Consider the following 23,883-nt stretch of genomic DNA (forward strand, 5'->3'; position numbering starts at 1 on the left):
TGTTGTTAATTTTATCAAATTAAAAAAATTTATGACTTAACATTCTTTTAATTTAGATTACTTATTAACTATACCTTTTTTTTTCTAATAAAAATAGAGGTTGATGTAATTTATAAAACATAACGATAACCTCTACATTTTATGTTCAATATTATGTAGGGATATATTCAAAAATAATATATGCTCTTGAAAATTCATTCATATTTAAGATATTAACTACTCGATATTTTATATGTAATTTTAAATTTAGGCTAATTAAACTAAAACGATTAATAGAAGACATATTAGGAGAAAAAAAAAATTCTAACCATGTTAGCTTTTAGTTTAAAGAAATAATAACCTTAATATTAATCTTAATCTTAATATGATACTAAAAACAACTGACGTAATAACTATTAACCAATTATTGCTCTCAATTACTCAGATTAATTTACGGCTCTAATCTCTAATAATACAAAATCAAACATATTGTTATTATGAATATTGTATGTCTAAGACCATCTATCTGGTGCATTACATGGACACATTCTAGTAATACAAAAACAAACACTAACCATTTTTCCTTTTGAACCTATTATTGTACATGAAACTTTGAATTATGTTCATAAACAATTTTACGGGGTGTTTGGTATCGTGTTTACAAAACAAAATAAGCATTTTCAAAATGGATTATGCGTTTTCAAAAAGCGTGTATGAACATGTTTCTTCAAAGTTGCGTTTTCATATCAGATATATAATCATTTTTTTATACAAACAGTTTTCAGATTGTGTTTTATAAACGTAATAACCAAATAATCATTTCAAAATGTAATCACAAACACCATTCTAAAAGCTGTAATCAAAGTCTTCAACTTTTTATTACATATATATTGGTAGATAGACTATAATTATTATACTAAAAACTAAATAAATGTTTAAAAAATGTAAACATAAAAAAAACCCTCATCTTTTATTATACTAAAGCACTGTTACTCTAATAATTTACCGACCAATCGTAGCTCTTGATTTCATAAAGTTGACTTTTGTTATCAATTTTGACTTTAATTTACACTTTTTTGTTTTTCATCACACATTGACAATTTTTAACCAAAAACTCCAATATAACAAATAAAAAAAAAATTAAGTGTAAATATATTAAGATTTTTAAATGGAATTGTACTATTATCTTTTTTCTTTAGTAAATATCATGACGTATATAAGAACAATAAAACATCTAAAAATGTAATTTTTATAGGAAACACAGATAATATTGTCATATTCGAATTAAAATATTTGGGAAACGTTTCAACTAAAATAAGATATTATTTCTAATAATGTAAAATAATAACGTAATACATTGTTTAACAATAAAGCAAATAAAAGATAGTGATTTTTTAATATTCAAATATCAAACTTTTGCTATATAGATCAATTTTTTATTACTTAATATAGTAAATTAAATTTAAACCATAATAAATTAATATCTAATATATCTATAACATCATAAGTTAAGTCCTTTATATTAAATATGGACCTAAAATCTAGTTTAATTACTAAATCGTTAATTAAAAAAATAACAAATTATATAACTTTGACATTAACATATTTGTTTATGGTATATTATAAAACCATGTAAGTTGACACCAACATTGAAATCGATCAATACATTATTATAATAATTATATATATGGTATATATTATAGATGGTATATTATAATAATTAAGAAGGGTATGTTTTGACAAATCATATAAAGTGAAAGTATTAAAATCGTCATTTATTAAAGATCAGATAATTAAATTTGATCTAATGGTTTTAAATCAAAGTTGTAATTAATCCAAGGGTTCCTATTTATTTAAGAATGAATTTGGGACCTTGTTATATATATATTTTGGTAGATTACGAGTAGCTAGATTGCAACCATTTTCTTAAATTCGTAAATGTTTGTATATCACTTCTTTATGAAATTTGTTAGCACTCAGTAATATGTTGTTATATATGCAAATTATATTTAAAAATATCTTATACTTTTAAACCAATAATGTCTCTTCATATGTTATATATACTGACTCATTGTTAGTTATATGGATTAGTGTTACAAACAATTTGAAAGTAAATTATATAAAAGTATTTTAAGAAACTTATGAATTGGGTTTGAGTGATATATATATATATATATATATATAGGGGTGAGTTATTTTGAGAACCACTAAAAAAAAGAACGCGAGAACCAATCTCAGCCCTCTATTCATCAAAATCTTCCTAACGGCTAACCCTACAACTTCAAACCCTAAACCCTAAAGCTTAATTGCTAATCCGAGAGGGACGCTACATTCTAAAAACCTTGGAAAATCTAAACCCTAAATGCTAAACCCTAAAAACCTAAAAAGGATGAGGGTTCACATTATAGGGTTTAGGGTTTGAAGCCCGAGGGTTACGGCTAACCCTCTACCTTCAAACCCTAAACCCTAGAGCGGGATGTATTAGGGGTAAGTACAACTTACACATGTGCAAGATGAACGTGATGGAAAAAAAACAAAATTTAAAACGTCGTCAAAAGTATATCGAATCGCATCTCTAATGAAAGAGGATGAAATTCTAAGACTACCCGTGCTTTTCTTTTCGTCTAACGATTTACGGTCTGTGAGATAAAAGTTTTTTAGTGAATTAGATAGAATTTTATTAAAGTAAGAGAGAGAAAAAAAAGGAGCTGACGAAAATACCCCTCTAGTGTTGAAAGGAGTTTTTTTATTTTTAATCTTGTCCATCCATTTTCTTTGATCCAAGGGTGTATAGGAGTTCTTGAGTTCTTTTTTTAGTAGTTCTCAAATAACCCCTCCTCTATATATATATATATATATATATATTAAGACTATGTATAAATTTCGTATAGTAAATGTAAATTTGAACAGAAATATTCCTCCTTTTTTTTTCACATATGTGAAATCCTTCCAAGTTCTAATGAAGGCTTGGATTTAGGAAAATTTAAGTTCGAGTCTTGAGAGAACAAGACCTCTGTTGGTTGTCGTGTTTTCAGACCAATTAATATGGTGTTTTTCCTCTTACAAGGTATTGTGTGAGAGATTCTTCAACGAAACTCGTTAAAACAATATAGTTTAAAACCCCAACTGTGATATTTGATTCGAACCTAAAAAAAAAATTATTGTCATCATTCATCTTAAAATCATTTGAGAATTTTACCATCACGGTTTTAATTATGTGGAACATTAGCTAGCTAGCTAGTCCTTCGCCTTCCTATGTGCAATGGTTTGTGGACTGAAAAAGATATGTAAGTGTGTATATATGAGGTAAAATAGTAATTAGCTGGCTTAGTTACCTATCAATTTCACTGAGATATCATAAATATGTAATTATTAATTTGTATACTTAGTTGTTTGTGTTGAATTTATTGGAAAAAACAATATAAAAATGACTACTGTATAAAGTATAAACGAGGTCCTCCATTCCAAAAAAGTCCAAACCGTTATACCCTACTACTTTTAATATAAAAACAATTACTAAAGGATACAAATACAGACATATAAATAATGTTGTATCATTGGTACCCCCATTAATTCCCCAATCATCCAACTATACACACATGCTTGCCTATTTCCTTGAAGAAATGAAAAGAATCAACCAAAAAACCACCCACTTATACATACATATACATAATATCCTTTGCTATGTATGATGATTAACAAACTAAATTTCTTATAACATAATCATGGTTATCATTTGATTCCCCGCATGATGATGTTGTTGTTGGCTCTTCTTCCAGCTTTTTTCGTTTGGTCAATAATAAACAAGATGTAGCTTTTGCTAATGCCACTTTTTTCACCAACAATTCCCATCGTATCGCATCTTTCTTGTTCTTGTTAATTACTTCCCCACTCTTCATCTTAAATCGCCTGCAACATTACAAGGTTAATAGGCGCTATATATCAACTCAAAAGCGTAAAATACAAATATTTACATATAAAACGAAAGAAAAGGAAATGAAATGAAAACAGAAATATAATAGTATATACGCAATCCATTATGATTACAAGATGTTTAAAATTTATTTCGTCTTAAATATGTACGAGTAATATGTTAGATTTTGCAATTGATGATGAATGGTTGCGGGAAATCACGTACGCATTGAATTTATTGACTTTGTACTAGCTAAAGGTTAGTTAGAATTCAGCTTAAGTTGCACAATTTTAAGGATAGCTAGATACATTAATGCATTTCGCAATCAAAATTATACACCTAACTTTCTCAACTGCTTTTCACATGTTAAGATCCTCGAACTCTTTTCTAGAACCCAAATTCAAGTAATACCAATTCGGGTCATTTTTTCACTCTGTATAGTAGTTAAAACCTCAAGAAATTCTAGGTTACTTATACTAACAATTAAACCTTTAATTTGGCGTAACATTATCATATGTGACCCTAATATGTGTGTTTGCATAAGTATTACTATTATTTAGCCCGGCGATTGAATATAAGAATTAAAACATACATAAATCATTAGTTAATTAATTAATACCTGCAAAGCGGAACTTTACAAGTGGAATCGGGTAATTCGCAAATTGAGGAATGAAGTTTGAAGAGTTGCCACATTCTTTTGCAACGAACACAACCTCCATTGACTCTCTTTTTGCAGCTTGCGAAATGTTGAATCGAGAGCTGAAGGCCTTGACATATTGAGAACTTACTACAAGGCGGCCTGTTCTTGCAGGGCGCCTTGTTGTAAGGTCCCACACTTATGCAACCTTCCGTACAAATATGTTCCAAACAATCCATAGCTTCACTTAGCTGAAAGTACAAACTTTGTTCTCTCATATGCTTCCGACTTCTCTTCCTCCTCTACACATTATAAAAAATCAAATAACTAATTAGAGATTTTCAATTTGGTCTTGAAAAGATTGCCCACAAAAAAAAAAAGAGTTCCATAACTAATTAGAGATTTTCAATTTGGTCATTTGATTAAAATCTTTTATTATTTCTATATCTTTTGACACATTATGATAAGATGATTATTAAGCAACTTAGAGTTCTCTCTTTTCTCTCTCTCTAACCTCTCCCTCTCCCTAACGGTAACAAATTTCTAGATCTAAGATCTGAATTTGTGATCCGAAAAGTGGGATTGAGATTGAGATTGAGATTGGGAGTTTGAGATCGAGATTATCCCTACCCGGTTAAGGCTTCCACTCCGGTGGATCTAACCCTATTTTTCACTTTTGGGCCGGAGGTCCCTTCCACTCCGGTAGATCTGGAAACAGCCTCTCTACCTTTGAGTAGGGGTAAGATCTGTCTACATCATACCTCCCCCATAGCCCGGCTTATGTCGGGATTAGGTACCTTGTTGTTGTTGATTATTAAGCAACTTAATTTGTACTAATTTTTTAGTGTTAGCATTTTATAATTAGCAGATAAACGGTGTAAACAAAAACGATATATACCGATTCAGTTTCGTCAATGAATTGGAGGATTTCGAGTTCAAGGAAAGGATCATTGTTATGAATAAATTTCCATCCTTCCGTTTGTTCAACTTTCTTGAAACTATTAGACACGAGTTTCATGCACTTGAGGTACAAATCAGGTGCATCGCATAGTCTCGCTAGTTGAAGCAAATCAGTCACATTCTCAATTGTCAACCGTTGGATCAACGCTTTGGTGCACCGTGATTTTAGTTGTGGGACCAGGTATACATGTGAAAGTGCCAGTAAATGGATCCCATATTTTTCCATATCTTCCTCCGTGCACCTAATTTATACAACAAAAAAACCAATATAAGTCTTTTTCCTTTTCAATCTTATTTAAAAAAGATGGCCGGCAGTAAAAAAAAAAAGGAAAATTTAATATAATAATGCAAAATATCAAATGTCACAAATGAGTAGTTTGAGGTTACAGATGTGCCACGTTTATGTTAAGGAAAGGTTGGACGGTACAGATATTTTACTATTTTTTTATTCTACGGCTAGCATGTATTTAAATAAATGTTGAAACATATGATATATAATAATAATAAAATATGTGTAACACGTTAATAATAATTGAAGAAAACTAATAGCTGGCTTGTGATTGGTTGGGAAGTAAACTACTTGTTGGAATAAAGGTATCGAACGAAGACCACCACAGCGTCACACGGAACACCGAGGATCGGTATAGTCATCTCCGAATTCCGGTTTTTCTTACGTGGCTTAGCGATTATGTTTTCAAACACAGTCGAAGATGATGCCTGTATAACAACACAATTTAATTAAGATACGTCTAATTAATAATATGTTAAAATAAAGATAAAGTTACAGAAAAAAAAACTCGTATATATATGTACTAGTAACTTTTGGCATGGCTAGCTACTAATTAGATAGAAACGTGAACATTGTTATTTTGACAACTATTAATTACTCTTAGATATTGATAGTAAGTTGGTATTAGAAATTTTAGAACAACATTTAAGAGGCGGACGATAGATTACCAGAATGTTGGTGTGGACCGGTATTTTTCGACCACCAGAAGTTACAATCTGGATATACGTTTCTGCGGAATCATCAGAAACATTATTGTCGGGTTCGGTAAAAGATCCGGGTCTTTTACACATCTTTGCCAGAAATTTAATTAATAACGGTGAAGACAGTTCGTCCTTACTTACAATATCTAGATATTTTTTTTTTTTTTGAAAGCAAAATGAATAGAGCCGTCCAAAATAACGGGTGATTTGCTACTTGGTCGTGCCAAAGGGGGTGTGATTATATAGACAGCTCAAAGCCAACTTGTATGGAAATAGAAAGGAGCATGTTTAGTCCTTTGACTATATATAAAGATACAAATTTAGTTCTAATTTTTAAAGTTTGTTCTTATACACCTATTTCACTTCAATTTCCAACAAGACTAGTTTCTTCTCAAAAAACGAAACAATGGATCATACCCTCGTCATATATATGTTGGTGTCGTGTGGATAATTTCTAACAAAAACGGAATTTTGAAGTAGCTTAAATATAAACCTAAAATTGTTAAACCTCAATTATTACATGCACTTACGGATAGTGGTTAGAGTATTGATTTCACATAAATCTAATTTTGAACTTTCTAACACAAAGATATATAAAAGTTGTGTTTGTTATTTCTTGACCCATCTAATACAGAAATAATATTGAGCTAGAACAAAACTAAAACCGCTAATGTTGATTCCAAACACACGAATATGTAAAACATAGAACTCCATGATTTTAGAATTGCAACAAATATGTTATTTTTACATATTTGTAAAAGTACACAAAAGTTTTTTAAATTTATTAATATTTGGAATATCTACAATCAAATAGACCTACATTAAATATTTTTGTTTGCTACATTATTATTAAATAAAATACTATTACAAAATCGTAAATCATCCTTTTTTAATGATAAATTTATGATGATATACAAGTCTCCTTTAGGTTCGCAAACTCACAATTTTGTGTGGGTAACATATCGTTACTTCAAGATCGTAAATCTCTCTTTTGAAAATCTAAGATTTAAGTGTTTAACGATCAATTACTTAATGGAGTAAACCCTAAACTATTGTAATAGTTCGTGGATGATATTTGTGTTTTCCATTTTTGAAGAGAAATGTCCACCTACTAATTCATCTAGAACCTCCACGTGTACAAAACACTACAAATCTTACAAGATCACGACCGTAGATTTAATATGCAAGTGGGGTAGGCAAATTCCAAAAGTGCCCCAGGAGAAATCCGATGTGGCATTAAAAGGATAAACCACCTCGTCAGGAAGGTTAAAGGCCAGAATAAAGCAAAACTGACCTTTGCAAAAAGGCAACATCTGTGTCTGATTTGGCATTAAAGTGTTGGTGCTTTGTACACGTATGATTACATGTCGAAATGATCTTTATCGATGTCACCACTTGATATTACTTATCTTTTTCTGAAATAATGATCATAATAATAGTGTCGAAAAGAATATTGTTGTAACTAGCTAGAAAACAAACTTATATATGTGACCATACTGCATCTAGATTTTGGTTTTAGATATTTTATTCACATGTCTCTTGATTTTATTCGTTACAACTTTAAGTTTAAATTTGATTAAGAGTTAAGTTCATTTCAAAAAGATATAAAAGCTAGGATACATTTTAGCTAAGCTAGAAAAAGAGAGTAAGACTGTGAAATGCATGGTTCTATACCATGTTTCACAATTATTAATACAAGCAATTTCTATGTTTACCTTCTTTTTCTTTTTTTTTATAAAAAGTAAAAATTTGAATTAGTGATGAAACTAAAAGCTCATCCAATCATCTCCATACCTACAAGATTATATGTCATAAAAGAAAATGGCATGTACAAGTTGGACTTTTGTCACTCAAAAACACGTTGTAAAGTGTAAACTAGTTTCCGAAAACAAAAGACAAGTGCAAAACACTAAACATAAGGAACACCGAACCTCTAAGTCAAAACTATACAATAAAGTCAACAGTGTTTCTTTGAGGACGATGGAAGTTTGTTTGAAAATAAGGTGTCAATATTACTATTTATGTTTTAATTTTTAAGTAGTTCTTTGAGGACGATGGATTTTTGAGCATTTAACTTCACATTCATTTTTAATTTTGACAAATTAAATACATTTGGACTTTTATTAACTTCTTTCTATTTACTAGTTGTTTACATCTTCTATTAATTCAATTATAGAGGGTGAGGCTTTCCATCTTTTACATACGTACTGTTATCCACAGTTCGCACATAGCCTTACAAAATCTATGTACATCATACATTGGCTCTTGAATGAATCTCTTACTTTGACAACCAAAAGGCCTATGATCCAGTGTTATTTGAAAGCATCCCTTGATTAGGACTGATTTCGGTCCTGAGGTTTTTATAACATCGGATGAAACAATTGAAAAGTGTCCCAACCTTTTTCTTTAACAACAAACATATTATTTTTAATGGTTTAGAACCTCGTCAAGCTAAACAACTCGACTTTACTATATAAAAAATAAATGTTGCAACATAAAGAGAGAAGACTCGAGTAAAAATTTCAATATAGCTCAACTAAAATAATTGAAACATAAAACATTAGTTGTCTTATTTTAGTCAACTTTTGATAAAAAAAAACTCTTACATTCTTAAACTTAATATTTTTTTTTCCTGGAAATGTTTAAGAGAAACAGTGATAGAACCATTCCTATTTCTTAACTTTTAATACCACTTAAAAATTACAGTGTTTATCACCATTCATGTTTGGTAAAAAAACAAAACAAAAAAGAAAAGGTTGCATTTTGTGAAGGCGATCCGTATTCGGTAACATAATTAAAGGCTCAAGTTATCAGGAAAGGGCTTTAGTCCAATGTTAACTAACAAGTGACCAATATAAAGCCCAAGTCAACACACTATCCGGCTACGGCTTATAGCCCATTACACCACACGTATTACTTGTATTTTTCTCGTACAACTGAAACAGAGTACCATTTGTTTCCTGATTGTACTAATTAATAGCCGAGATTTCTACACATAAGTGTGTCCAAAAAAATAGAGATACTCTAAAGTTATCTTTTACTTTATAAGTAAAGTTAGAACAACTTTAATTAAAGGTCAAAATTAAAATATCAATACAAGTCATGAGCGATAGTGAAGCCAAGCTAGATAGGGTTTTTATGTCGAAAGCCCCAAAACTAGCTATTGCTGATTCTGTCACAGCTTGTTTTGTCACAGCTTTTTCAACTCAACCTCCAAATTTGAATCTTAACCTTTAATTTTAATTTAATGTTTGAAGGATGATCCAACTTAACCTATAAAGTTGGACCAAGTAGTGCCGAAATTCAGGTTGTACAAAATAATCCAGGTTCTACTAACTGTTAAAGTTTAGGTTTTGGGCTTAGAAAAATATGATGCAATGTATAGTTTATATGCGTAATAACAATCGATTTGGAAAACTTAATCTATATGTAATATGTTTACGCTACTTCTATCATGCATAAAATATCTCATATGTTTTATGACTCATAGTTTCCTACAACCTGTGACATCTATTACAATGCATATGTAAGAGGCTGGAAGATCGATACATAAAAGTCTAATTAATTATACCAAGATACACATGACAAAAACTATACGGTATATGGCCCGATGATCTAACACCGTATATATAGTAGTGCATAATACGTACATGCATCACAAGATACCGGTGTCACCATGGTACTCGATTTACGAAACATGGCTCAGCTATGTATACGGTATGTGAAACTGATCAAATTATATGTGTTTCTATATCAAATTATATGTTCAACCAAAATCGGTAACCACATGTTTCAACCAAACGAAACAAGAATTGAGCAAAATCCTAAAAAAAACTAACATTGTAAATTAATGTCAAAGATCAATTGGCAAACATGCATATGTAGTCTCAATATATATACCAATTTAATTGGTTTGGAGTACGTCATGATCAGCCGGATATGGTTTTTGAATATAGTACGTACGTGGATTTGTTAATTATTCTCCAACGTACAATTTGATAGACTTTCCAATAGTAATGATCTTTGATAGTAACGTCTTGTAGGTAATCAGCCCAATACCCTTGTCTGGTTTCCTGCATATTCATCACCTCCGATCCTTTATCATTATCTTGCAATGGTGATTAATCTTGCCTCCAAATGACGTCGGGCCTTGATGATGTACTCGCTGTAAGTAACTGGCGGGATGGCATATTGTAAACACCACATCTAGATATATATATGGTGACCGATCCCACGAGCCTACTACTTGTTGCGACACGTTTATTCTTGGACCATTATCCGAGTTCAGTAGTAGTACTGGCGGTGATATAAGATCTTCTAAAAACTGAAACTTGCTTGGTATACTCCTCGATCAGTGCTTCCTTCATTTTGAAAGAGAACAAATGATAACGGACTACTGTCAGCTATGAATTGAAGCTTGTTTGATCGAAGCTCAATTTGCCTAGGAGCAGTGGCCCGAAACAAGAGACTAGGAATCGGCCTCCCGTGGTAAGAGAAGAAACTTAATTTCGGAGCATAAACTTGTATCTCGATTGAACCGTCTTTAACCACTCCTATAGTCAATCTCTTCAATGAAACACTGGTGATATCCAATCTTTCCTGATCGATGGCTAAAAAATTTCATTACTAGGGTCAACTTCTCAAGAAACGGAAAATCGTATCGGATCATGGTTAAGAAAGCATCATCTATGATCACACCATCTAGATTCAACTCCGTCACGCCTCCTAGTGAGCTTATATCGAAGGGTACAGGCTTCCTATGTCCCTCGTATGAGGAGTCGTAAGAAAACAAGCGAAGACTTGGGACATTATCCACTTTCAAAACATCGTTTCGTCCTAGCTCTTGAAGTTATATTCAGATCTCGGAGACGAGTAAGGTTTATATATAACCTTAATTGTGTTAAACCCCGTGTCAAATGTAAGACTTATTTTCTCAAGCAAGCGACATGTAGACAATAACTTATCAAGCATCTCTTCACTAATGTGCGCATGGATTAACTCGAGTTCTCGTAACGACACACACTTGATCACCGCATCGATAGTCATCTCAAGGGCACCAATCATCCAGGTATCAAGAACAACACTTAACGTATGCACGTTTTCACCAGAAAATATCTCGTCTGTCAAGGAAAACCAAGGAACGCAACAAAACATCTTGAGTTTAAGCACCCTGAGGAAACGTTTGGAGGCTACGGTCCGAATCCAGTTCTCAACGAGAGAGGCGGTGTCCTGGTTCCTAATGTTGATATCGAGATGGATGGCATGGAGGGGTATCCTATCGCGGTATACCTTAGCAAAGTTTGATCGATATATGCATGTCATGAGATTCTTTTCTTGTTCCTTAATTGAAATACCATGCAGATTGAGGCATGGTATACCAATTAAGCATCACGCCACGCCTTGGACAATACACACGAGCGAGCGGCTTCCTTTATCGGCAACGTACAATGATTGTATTATAACTGGGAGCAGATCCCGCAACCCTTCATCAAACTGTGGATTACTGTTTCTTCTCTTCCCTGCAGCTTTATCATCCATCTTGCTAGCTAGCTCCCCAGAAAAAAAAAAAAAAAGCACGCATAATATAGTATCATCACATGCGGATAATTAATTAAATACGAGAAACAAATTCATCTTCCGTTCGTCATGTGCATATTATACTGTATATAATACAAAATTACATGCGGGTTTTAACCTAGTATCTTTAAATAAAATATAAAAAAAAAAACCCCACCTTCTCGGCTTAGATGAGTTTCATCAAACAAAAGTATAAACTTTAATTCTGTTTTAATCATGGGTGTTTTACTTGGTTTTTGAGCAGAATCAGTAATTAAGCCTCGATAACCGCTACAGTATCTTTGTTACACAACCTACTCGCATATAATAAAAAGAAAATTCCGAAATTTTTTAACGAAAGTAGTTCATTCAAAAATTAATTATAAACTGGTCTACAAATTAAATTGATTTAAGGAATTGATTACCTTGAAATCGATATACTCACTCTTAAAGATCAACTAACATCGTAAACATGTTCTAACTCTGTATAGCAGAAAAAAGAAAAGTAGTTTTGCGTTATATAAATTAGGCTTGTTGGAAAAAGCTAAGATTATCCGCATCAGTTCAGGATATCCTTCTAACAAACATCATAATCAACATGCTATGTCAGCTTTTCATCCATCCTTCCCACAAACATTTTTTACCCACAACAATAATATATTCATCATTCTTACAAACAACCATATAAATTCTAAAGTAACTTTTGTCTTTTACCTTTATCTCTCTTCATCCTTCACAATCCTTCTCTACAAACAACCATGGATGGACATCCTCCATGTCACCACCCACATCAATAGTCTTCCTACAAACACCCTCCATGTCACCACAAATTTTCTATGGACATCCTTGTTGTGGACGGTCTAATGGATCAAGTTGTTTTGCTTATCTTTTTCGATATTAACGCCGATAGTTTATTTATAATCTAAACCTATGAGTTGTCGTATCCTATCAAACCACCAAATATCGATCTTATGTATTTGTTTTTAGGGTTAATTACTTAAATGGAACGTAACGTTTGCGCGATATTGCTGGTTTGATATCTATTCTTTCGATATTACGCGGATCATAGCAACGTTTCCAAAACTCCACTCGAACTATACCGGAACCAAACACCGTTTAATAGCCGTTAAAACCCCCTCACGTGATTTGCATGTGAAGGGTAAAAATGTATTTTCGCAATATATATATATATATAAATTAACAATCGTATAATGGTAAGGCTATATCTAATAGTAAATTCGATAAACGTAAATTTCTTTTCCCCATATGTATATATATATGGGGGCAAGTTATTTAAAGTCCAGCTTATTTTGAGTTCAAAAAAGGTCCATATAATGTGTAAGTTATGTGTAAGTTGTGGTGACGGTTGTCGTCGTCGCCAGAAAATCATGGTGGTGGTCTGAGATAATGGTGGTGGTGCTTACACATGTGTAAACTTACACATGTTTAAGTCGTGGTGGCAGTGGTCGCCGTCACCGGAAAATCATGGTGGTGGTTGGAGATGATGGTGGTGGTGGTAGGAGGTGATTGGGATTTGAAGAGATGAAAGAAAATCAATGAACCCTTTTTGGACTCAAAATAACTTGTTGACCTGACTCCATTTAATCCATACCAATCAAGATTAACCCAACAAATTTTATGAAAGACGCCAATTTAGTTTAAACTTTACCCGCTAATGAGGAGACGGTTTAATAATATGACTTTTCGATGAATCTGTTAATGTTTTCCAATTTCCATTACCAGGATTTTTTATTTCAACACCTTGAAGGTAATCAGCCCACCAACTAGATCCCTTTATGATGTTGGTTTCCTTTATCATCAGCTTATTGCAAATGTAATTGTTCCCTTCAAACCCTTCGCGTACAAAGACATACTTGGGATGACAAATCGAAAAGAACGCATCATAAAGTAACAAATTGGAAATAAGCTATTCCTTGGCGGACTTATTCCAACCGATAGATGTTGCAAGTTTGTAGCCGGGAATGGGAACCTTTTTCTCAGATCATCAAAATCAGTATTATTCACTTCCACATCAAACTTATTGTTAGACCAAATGTGAATGTCAAAGTTGCTTGGTAACATGAGTGTTTCCCTCATCTTGACAAAAAACAAACCATCAACGGGACCATCTATGTCGAATAATCCGACTCTGATTTGCTCAGGAGTGATGGCTGGAAATATGAGACTAGGCATCATTGTCTTACCATGATATTTAAAAAAACTTAACTTTGGAGCAAAAACTTGCACCTTGACAAGTATGGGGCTTGACTCAAAAGTAAGGGACAATGTTTTCAACGAAAGACACGTGATATCGAAGCTTTCAGAGCTCCAACCTTCTATCTGATCAAGAGTTAAGTTCTGGAGCAAACGAAAGTTCAAATTGATCATGTCAAGAAATGGTTTGTCAATAATCACCCCCCGCAGCGATAATTCTGTCACACTTGCGCCTAACGAATCTTTGGCGAACCAGTGAAAGTATCTTTTTGGGGATAAATTAGAATGATATTTTAAGCAGGAAAGGTTTGGGACATCACTAATTTTCAAGTTATCTAATTCATATTCATGTGTTGAAATCCTCAATTTGCAAACATGCAGAAGGTTTCTAAACTTGATAGTCTTTGAACCCTCGCAATATGCAAGTTTAAGCTCCTCGAGCAAGCTACAAGTAGAGAATAACTTATCAAGTACCTCGTCACTTATTGATTAACTCAACACTTGATCGTCGTATGGTTGATACAGATACAGAGATTATAATGCGTACGGTTTGGTATCCTTATTTTCCTTATGTTTTTGCTTGAGAATATCTCATCACTTGCTGGCAATGTATATGGAGCCTTAACTTCCCCGTAGACTGTGAGGGAAAGCTCTTTGACACAGGCTCTGGTTACAACGGGCCTTATCCATCTTTCAGCAACAGAATCGTCGTCCATAAGATCAATGGTATGTTATCCCGCAGATACCTTTGCAGAGTGCGGTCAACCATCATCACTTGATTCGCTCGTCGTGTTGGGTCGTCAGCAGATGGCGCTATTTCTTCACGAAACCGGTGGGTAGGAATGGTGGACCAAGCGTGAAGCCATGACTTGGACAAGATGCAGGTGCGAGCGGCTTCTTTTGGATCCAAAAGATAAGATTGTATGAGGTGCATCAACTCCACCGGGAATTCTTCTAATGATGATTGTGGTTTGCCGATCAGCCGGCTACTTCTATCCCCTGATGATTCTTCCATTGTGTTTGTCATACGAATAAAATTATAAGAGATCGATTAATCCTATATATATACTCCGTAATAAATATGCTTCAAGATCTTATAGATAGTTTCCTAATTAATCCACTTTATTATATATATAAAGGAACTCTTTATGTTTATCTTTATTTTTATTAAAAACAAAAAAGTTATTTATAGTTTTAATCAAAACCATAAGCCTTATTCTTTTCAAATTCATGTTTGCTTATGTCATTATTAATAGGGATTTGTTAATCATCTTCTAAAGATATTTAAGAAAGGTTAAGTTAATTAAATGCATACTAGCCGATATTTTTAGTACAATGGTTAGGCTAAGTGGTATGAAGCTTAGGTGGGATTTACGTGTGCCGTCATGTCACACCGCAAGAATCCTTTCAAAAGAGTGGAATTGGGACATTTTGGATGGGAGGGGGACTTGTGATACGTGTCAAAGGTAATGATTTGATAGGTTTTTAATTTTTATATTTTAAACATAAATAAAAAGAAACAAATTTAATCAAATTAATAATTGAAAATAAATTATTACATCTAAAAATCCCATGCATCATAAAAAAAACATAAAACATAAAATCTAAAAATAAAAAAAATATAAAGATTTGATAAAATGAATAGGATTTGAAATATAAATATAATGGAGTAAACTGTTATATTTTAAGATTATAAAAATTAAAATAAAAATTAAACTAAATTTAAAGGCTAAAATGAAAAGTTGTATAAAATATTAAAGTAAAACCCCCATTACATCTTCTCAACCTCCACCTCCACCTCCGACCTCCCATCCCACCTGCAACTTTTTTTTTAACGAAAATTGCTGCCCAAGAAAAAGAATAATAGAAAATCAATTACCAGCCATCGAAAAAGGCTCTATTTTTTAAACCAACAATGAAGGCGCCCGTCTTGGCCATGGCGGAATAGGCCGACGTTACCACCCGCCCAGCCCTATAACGTTTAGCCTTAAAAAATCCCTAATAAATATTAGTTAAAATAATGTTAAAACTTTGATGTAAAGATATACATATACATGCAATATATACGAGTAATATATTAGCAGCGTTCAAAGGAGGAAAAAATCAATAATAATTTAAAATGTGAAGAATTTTTAACCTAAATTGTGCCTGAACATATTCCCTTTTCCTTATCTATTACTCTTCCCGTCCCATTTTAGTTGTCATGTTGACTAACTTTGACCGTAAATAACTTTGTTTGTACTATATGTTAGTTGATGAAACTTATATGAACGAAAAGTACATTAAAAACTCAATTCATTCATATACATTTTATATCAAGTGTTACATGACACAAACAAAAGTATTTACGATCAAAGTTAGTCAACATGACAACTAAAATAGGACGAATGGAGTAGTATTACTCTATATAACTATTATAACCTATTTAAAATCATTTTGCATGAATACTGAACCATCTTGGCTGGCTGCTGGCTCAGCAGCCTGCTTGCTTAGTTTTTTTTTTCTTAAGTTATTGTGTGTAGATGTCATTTGCATTCTTTGTGTTTTTATTTTTTATTCTATTTTATATTATTACTTTTAGATTAATAATGTTTTACTGTTTCACACTTTAACCAATAAATCTTTTTTAATACTTTTGTATTTTTACCATTATATTAAAGTTTTGTTTTTGAGGATTTATGGTAGTACAATATTAGTTTTTTTCTTCAGCGTCAAAGTTTTATCTTCTTATTTTTATCTTCCAATAAAGTTCGCAACTTTTTTTATTTCGTCACCAGAGTTGTGTTTTAAGATTTACGTTGTATTATTTAACAATGCAATTTTTTGTCCGATAATAACGGTTAACATTTAAAATTAATGATCTGTATTAAAGTATATGTCTGATTGTTACCATCGGCCAACGGCCGGATATAACACTAGTTATATATTAAAATTAAATCTATAATAATTTATATATTTGGAGAAATATAAATTTTTTTATTAATTACATTTAATCTTATTTTAATATGATTTAGTGTATTTAACATGGATTTAAATATAGTTAAGATTGGTCTTTTATTTCTAAATATGGAAACTCCATAACAAATCTCATCTTAAAATAATAGTAGTAATTTCCTAATTTATATTGATAATAAATTGTTAATCGGAAAAGATATCGACCAATAGAACACAATGTTTACCAATTTTGGCTTCGTTTGCTAATAAACAAACAATAAAAAAGACAATCGTATCATTGCCTATGATAAAATATAAAAACATATTAGGATTTAGGAAACCAAGAGTTCACAAGTTATTTTAGTAAAATTTTAATATTCATAGCTTAGACAAAACATGTACACACGATGCAACGGTTTTAATCGTATGGGAAAAACTTTCTTGCTTGGAACTTTGATATCGCTTTGCATTAGTATAGCATATTCGTTGAGGTCTCTCAATAGAGATGGGGTTTACTTGGACATTCATGTAGTTTAAAAGTTTAAAAGTATAGGTATATATAATTTTGGTGTAATAAGAACATAAAATATAAATATTAGCAAGTGAACAGTGAAGTATTGAGAATTGTCATGGTATATTGAGAATTGTCATGGTATAGTCAGGAGGGAAAGGTTAGAGCATGCGGTATCTATGTTAGGTAAAACATGGGAGGATTATTTAAAATTCAGGAGAAGGTTATGTAAAATTTAGAGGGGCTATATATGTTTATCAAATTCAAAGATTTAATTTGTAACTTTTTTTAAAGTAACAATAGCTAAGCTTAGGTAAAGTCGATCATTTTCCCATAGTCAAAACATTTTTTAAAGAAAACTTGTATTCAACTGCAATAGTAACAAATTAAAAGGGATACTACCAAGGCTACAATGGTCAGCCCATGTATAGCGGACTCATGAGTTGGACCAAACATGCACCTCTGTTTAAACAAGAGTCCAAATATCTATTTCCATTATATATATATAACAATCTTAAAGTGAACTACTACAGTGGCGGCTCCAACTGGCTCATTTGGCTTCTAACTGGCTTAGTTAGGTAGGTTGAAATGACATTTTTGTCCCTTTATCTCCCAACTGACTTTCTCCATTCTTTGATCCTTTCTCTGGCTCTCTCCAACTCAATCATCTTCTTTTTCTTCATCACCTACACCCCAATTCTTCATCAGCCACCTCCTCAAATACCACTGCTGTTGACAACCACTTACTCCGCCGGCTGTCATCATAAAAAACAACGGTGACCGGAAAAAACCGTAATCGCTTCACAATCGCCATCAAACACTCAAATACCACTGCTGCTGACAACCACTAACTCCGTCGGCCGTCATCGGAAAAAAGAACGGTGACCAGAAAAAACCATACTTCACAATCGCCATCAAACACTCAAATACCACTGCTGCTGACAACCACTAACTCCGTCAGCCTTCATCGGAAAAAACAACGGTGACCGGAAAAAACCGTAATCGCTTCACAATCGCCATCAAACAAGCAACAAATAAGATGTATAAAATAAAGATGAAGCAGAATGTGGTGGTGGTGTGTCAACGGTCGTGTTTGGTGGTTGGAAAATGCGAGGCGAATGGGAAAAAAAAAAAAGAAAAGGAAAAGAAGAAAAAGAAGAAAGAAGATCAAAAGTGGGAGATCTATTATTCGAAGATAATTTTCGTCTCCCTGATTTCAAATTCAAAGAAATATAGATGGAAAAAAGTGCAAATGGTTTTTTTTTGGGGAGATCTTTACTGATAAAAAAAGATGTATGATATGGTGGTTGGTAGCAGATATTAAAAATATAGAAGTGGAAGTGAGGGTATAGTGGCAATACGTATTTGGTTAACACTTTGATAGTTTTACATGTTTCTCAATTCTCATATAAACAGGTGGGATATAAATGGATAGGTGGATAGTATGTTGTCATTTCCAATAATTTCTGGTAATGTTATTAGAATTCAAAGTCACAAGTACCTACAACTTTACATGGATACATTTTTTTTTAATAAAATCTTTCACTACTTTATACTTTCTGAATTTGACATAAAATAAAAAAAAGTTACATATAAAGTCTAAACAACTTTCAAACAATTAAACTTCATATTAAAGTAAAACAAAATAAATAAATTAGATAATGTAATAATATTGATGTTAATATAAAAAACATAAGTCAATGCCATATAATGCGTTATGTATATGGATTGTTATGGCGTGTAAAAGCTTTACGAGAAACACGTAAAAGTTAGACCCCGAGCAACGCCAGGGGAATTCAACTAGTTTTCAAGGAAATGTAAATAGTCATTTTGACGAGATTACCTCAGGTAGATTCTTGGATTAAAAGTCACCATCCCATTGCTTGAATTAATTCTGTCCAAAACCTTTCTGTTGTCATTAGTTATTCTTCTTGATTTATATTCCCTTATACGAGTAGTAGTTATTAGCTCAGTACCCAGGGGTGTAGGTAGTAAGGGGACTGGGGTGCTTAGCCCTGCGAACCATTCGTGCTTTCCGTTGCAAGACTAGCTCATAGCCAACTAATACAAAGGTCTTTTTGAAGCATGTCACCCCCAATCTACAAATGTTTGATTTCTAGGCATGATAGTTCAAGTAAAACCTTTATATTTGGTTCATAAAAGTAAACAATCATAATAAAATTCTATTTTACTAAAATTTTATTAATAGTTATGTCTTTCACATTATGTTGTGTACAACGATCGGGAAAAAAATACGGTTGAGCCTCCCTCAACGTGAAATCCTGACTCCGTCTCTGATTGTACCATTAATGTTGTTATGTAGACTTGCAGTGGTTAAGATTTACCTGTGATCAGTTCAATGCTATACCGAGATTAACTTAAACTTATTAACGCATGTTTTGTTTTAGCTATTTTACATCATGTAATGTGATGTAAAATGGCATAATAAATGGTTTACTTCGTTCGGTGCTTGCGAGTTGCGTTTAGGCCTGCTAAATAGCACGTTTCTTTGATTTATTAACTGATTTTAGCATTAGAAAGAATGAACTCGAATTCTAAAAGGTTGAGAAAAAAATTCCATTTTAAACTAGCCTTGATGAGGACGTTGGGTGCAAAAAGAATGGTAGATAGTTTGAATTCTTAATAGTGTTGATTTGGGTCTTATAATATACTCTTCCGTCCCATTTTAGTTGTCATGTTGACTAACTTTAACCGTAAATAACTTTGTTTGTGTCATGTAACACTTGATATAAAATATATGAATAGATTGAGTTTTTAATGTACTTTTATACTACTATATAGTACAAACAAAGTTATTTACGGTCAAAGTTAGTCAACATGACAACTAAAATGAGAGGGAGTAATTTTTATATTATTTATTAAAAAGTTCTTATTAATTAAAAACTCTTGTTTGGTTATAGTAGCCTGTAATTTTTAGTTGAACTCCTGATCTAAAAACATACACAAACAGGTGTTTAACTTTTGACTTCTAGCTTTTGTAGCTTTTAGACAATCAAATAACATTTACCTCCTTTTCTTTGTAACGGCTATATGTTAAAATAAACAAGACGACGTCTATCAAAGTACTAGACGCCAAATACAAAGTACAATATTTAGAATAGAAACAATAGACTAATACCTTAGACATTTTTTGAGACTTGAACTGCGATGGATGCAAAAAGGTACCTCCTCTTAATATATGTTAATCTTTGTTCTTTTTCTTGTCATTGCACTTTTTATTGTTACATTCAGTTATTCTATTAAACACTTAACTACATCTGAAAAGTTTTGGATTTAAGTCTACGACTACTACCTCTCAACCACCAACTAGTTTCGCCAACGATATAGATCTTCTCACGTAATGCTGAAGGGTATATATGCAGTGGTACATCACTCCTTGGTCGAATGGTATCAACTTATACACACTTTGCATTTGTTGCCAACATATTTTCCACACTTCTAAAGCGAGTAAGTTCATTCATTTCATTTTGATTTTTCATCTGCATTAATATATTTATATATAAAAATAAACTGCTGTATATTTTTCGTTGCATCTTCAATTTTATGTTCCCCTCCTAGGATAATTCACTTTACTTTGGCAGGCTTTTGTGTGTATATAATTTTCATCCTTTTTTAGTAAAGTTCACCTATTCAACTTTTTGTCATACACATCACAGGGAATATATTCCTTGAATCTTCACTAGGATAACATGACACATCTAGCTAAAAATAAGCTTGAATTGCTACAAGAATAGTTAATACGAGAGGGGAAAAAAAGTCTTTTTAACAAAAGTAAATGTATTGTAAGTATGAAAACAATAAAAAGTTATAGTTTTCGGTATATCAACTTTTCTTTTCTTTTTGTGACTCTAGATAAAAGTGTCTTTCATTTTAAAGGGAACAAAAAACTTTAAAATGACGGGCAAACCATTATCTTCATTCCTAGGAGTATTTTGTTAACAACAAAAATTGAACTCAAAACCTGCCCCACCATATCAATCCATTTATTAATGATTGGTACAAACAAATATTTACATACAAAGTTATAAATTTATTTGTACCAATAAAAACTAATAGAATTATCGTTTTTTTTTCCTTCATTTTTTCTTCTTGTTAAATTGGTTCACATGAATTTGTAAACATTTGTTTGTCATTCTAAAATTCTCAAAAAACAAAAAAAAAAAAAAAACTCATTTCTTTCATAATTACAATTAATTTAATGTCCGAAAAATACTATTAGTACTATTGTAAAATTTATGGCTGTAAACGGTATTGTTCAGTTGGCTTCAATGTAAAGTTATGGCCAAACCAATAGGGCAATAACACTACTTTAGCATTTACTAGTACTTCGCATTTGTGCAAAACCAAAATCTATTTACTTTAGCATTTACTAGTACTTTGCATTTGAGCAAAACCAAAATCTATATAAAATATAGACACTTTGACACTTTGGTTTGGACAAATAATGATTCGTCACTTGTAAGCCGTAAAACAAAACACATGTATACAACCGATAGAATCAACCAATATACCAATATATATAACAAGTTCTTAAATTCATTACTAAACAAGTAGTAACTTTTAGATGAATTTTATTGTTGATTTAGAACCCTTAGATCAAATTTAATTATTTCATCTTTATTAATAACAATATTAATATTTATACTTTATATGAATAGACAAAATAACAAATATATAAAACAATTACACTGTTCATCTACATATTATCAACTGATGATAAATGCCGCACAATATATATAATACACATGTAACTTTACATAAATAATACTCTCTTTGTCACATTTTAATTGTCATGTTGACTAACTTTGACCGTAAATAACTTTGTTTGTGTTATGTAACAGTTGATGTAAGATATATAAATAACTTTGTTTGTCACATTTTAAAAACCCAATCCATTCGGATTGGGTTTTTAATGTACTTTTCATTCATATAAATGAATTGGGTTTTTAATGTATTTTTCATTCATATAAGTTTCATCAACTAACATATAGTACAAACAAAGTTATTTACGATCAAAGTTAGTTAACATGACAACTAATATGGGACGGAGGGAGTATTCACATTTAAGAATAATATCTTAATTAAACTAAAAAAAATAATTATGCTATCACATCTTTATATTTTTTTAAAATTATAACAGCCCTTACACTTTTTTCAAAAAAATACATTCAATGTGAGTTGAGAGTTGTGTTTGATCCTTAAGGATATCCAGTCATGCGTGTATTAAACGAATATATTAAACTGGCATTAAAAATCTTACCTGAAGGTCATGTTTGAGATTTATTGTGGTTCCAGAAAGATATGATGTCCCCTTCTACCCGTTCAATTGCAGTGGTATAGGCAACGGCGGCGAGTAAGATAGATAATTGATGTAAAATAATTCATGTGATTTAAGAAGTTAATGAAGGTAATTTAGTAGATAGAAGATGTATGTTATAAATGTTTTAAGAAATTAAAATATTTCAAAAATAGAATAACTAATTTGTATTATAAAAGAGTATAGATAAAAGAGATAATATATTTTTATTAGGTAATTATATTATTCACTCTAAATAAACATGTTTTATTTATGTTTGGCCTTACATCATCATTATATAACAAACATATCATACGAATCATATACATATAAAACCTATTTTTAGGTAATATATCATCATTATATAATGATATAGCATACATAATCCACTAACATCTTCGATACAAAATATTTTCTAATTATAATATTATCAAATTTCAAGATATCTTATCTATACATACAAATTATATTAATAAGAAATATTAATATGATTATCTCAATTGTTTTAATAAAGTAATGTTGAAATGTTAAAATGAAAAAACGTCTTCCCACAATATAGTGTTTAAGTAAATTTTTATTTAAAAAAACAAAATTATCAAATAACACTATTATTAATTTTAATATTTACGGATGTATACGCACAAACTTAAATATAGTATTTTAAAGAAGTAATGTTAAAAAAAAAAAAAAGTATTTTAAAGAAGTGTAACAATATCTTCATCATCCTTACTTATTCTCTCAAATTTTATTGGAGTCAGTCTGGTTATTATTCAACAAAAGATATTTATGATGAAGATATGATATAATACTTTTATTGAATTGAATTGATGTAATGAATAAATAAAAGATTTTTAGTGACTAATCAATAATGT

At 31.4% G+C, this 23,883-nt stretch overlaps 1 protein-coding gene across 1 annotated transcript; it reads right to left on the bottom strand.

Moving 5' to 3' along the window:
• Window positions 1-3,441: 3,441 nt before the first annotated feature.
• LOC122589234 (BTB/POZ and TAZ domain-containing protein 1-like) lies at window positions 3,442-6,675 on the bottom strand. Its single transcript, XM_043761493.1, has 5 exons — window positions 6,447-6,675; window positions 6,070-6,206; window positions 5,428-5,731; window positions 4,512-4,831; window positions 3,442-3,888 (listed from the first exon to the last, which is right to left on the bottom strand). Exons 1-5 carry the CDS (start codon window positions 6,567-6,569, stop codon window positions 3,675-3,677), a joined length of 1,098 nt encoding a protein of 365 aa, XP_043617428.1. The 5' UTR covers window positions 6,570-6,675; the 3' UTR covers window positions 3,442-3,674.
• Window positions 6,676-23,883: the final 17,208 nt, after the last annotated feature.

Source organism: Erigeron canadensis, chromosome 2, assembly GCF_010389155.1.
Source record: "Erigeron canadensis isolate Cc75 chromosome 2, C_canadensis_v1, whole genome shotgun sequence".
Classification (NCBI taxonomy): domain Eukaryota; kingdom Viridiplantae; phylum Streptophyta; class Magnoliopsida; order Asterales; family Asteraceae; genus Erigeron; species Erigeron canadensis.

Bases quoted from the DNA above. Each gene is read 5' to 3' on its own strand.
- LOC122589234 (XM_043761493.1), bottom strand. From the start codon at position 6,569: ATGTGTAAAAGACCCGGATCTTTTACCGAACCCGACAATAATGTTTCT. The intron at 5,732-6,069 runs GTAGTTTACTTC...TGTATAAATTAG, and splicing joins CGATACCTTTATTCCAACAA to GTGCACGGAGGAAGATATGG. The intron at 4,832-5,427 runs GTATATATCGTT...TATAATGTGTAG, and splicing joins TCATTGACGAAACTGAATCG to AGGAGGAAGAGAAGTCGGAA.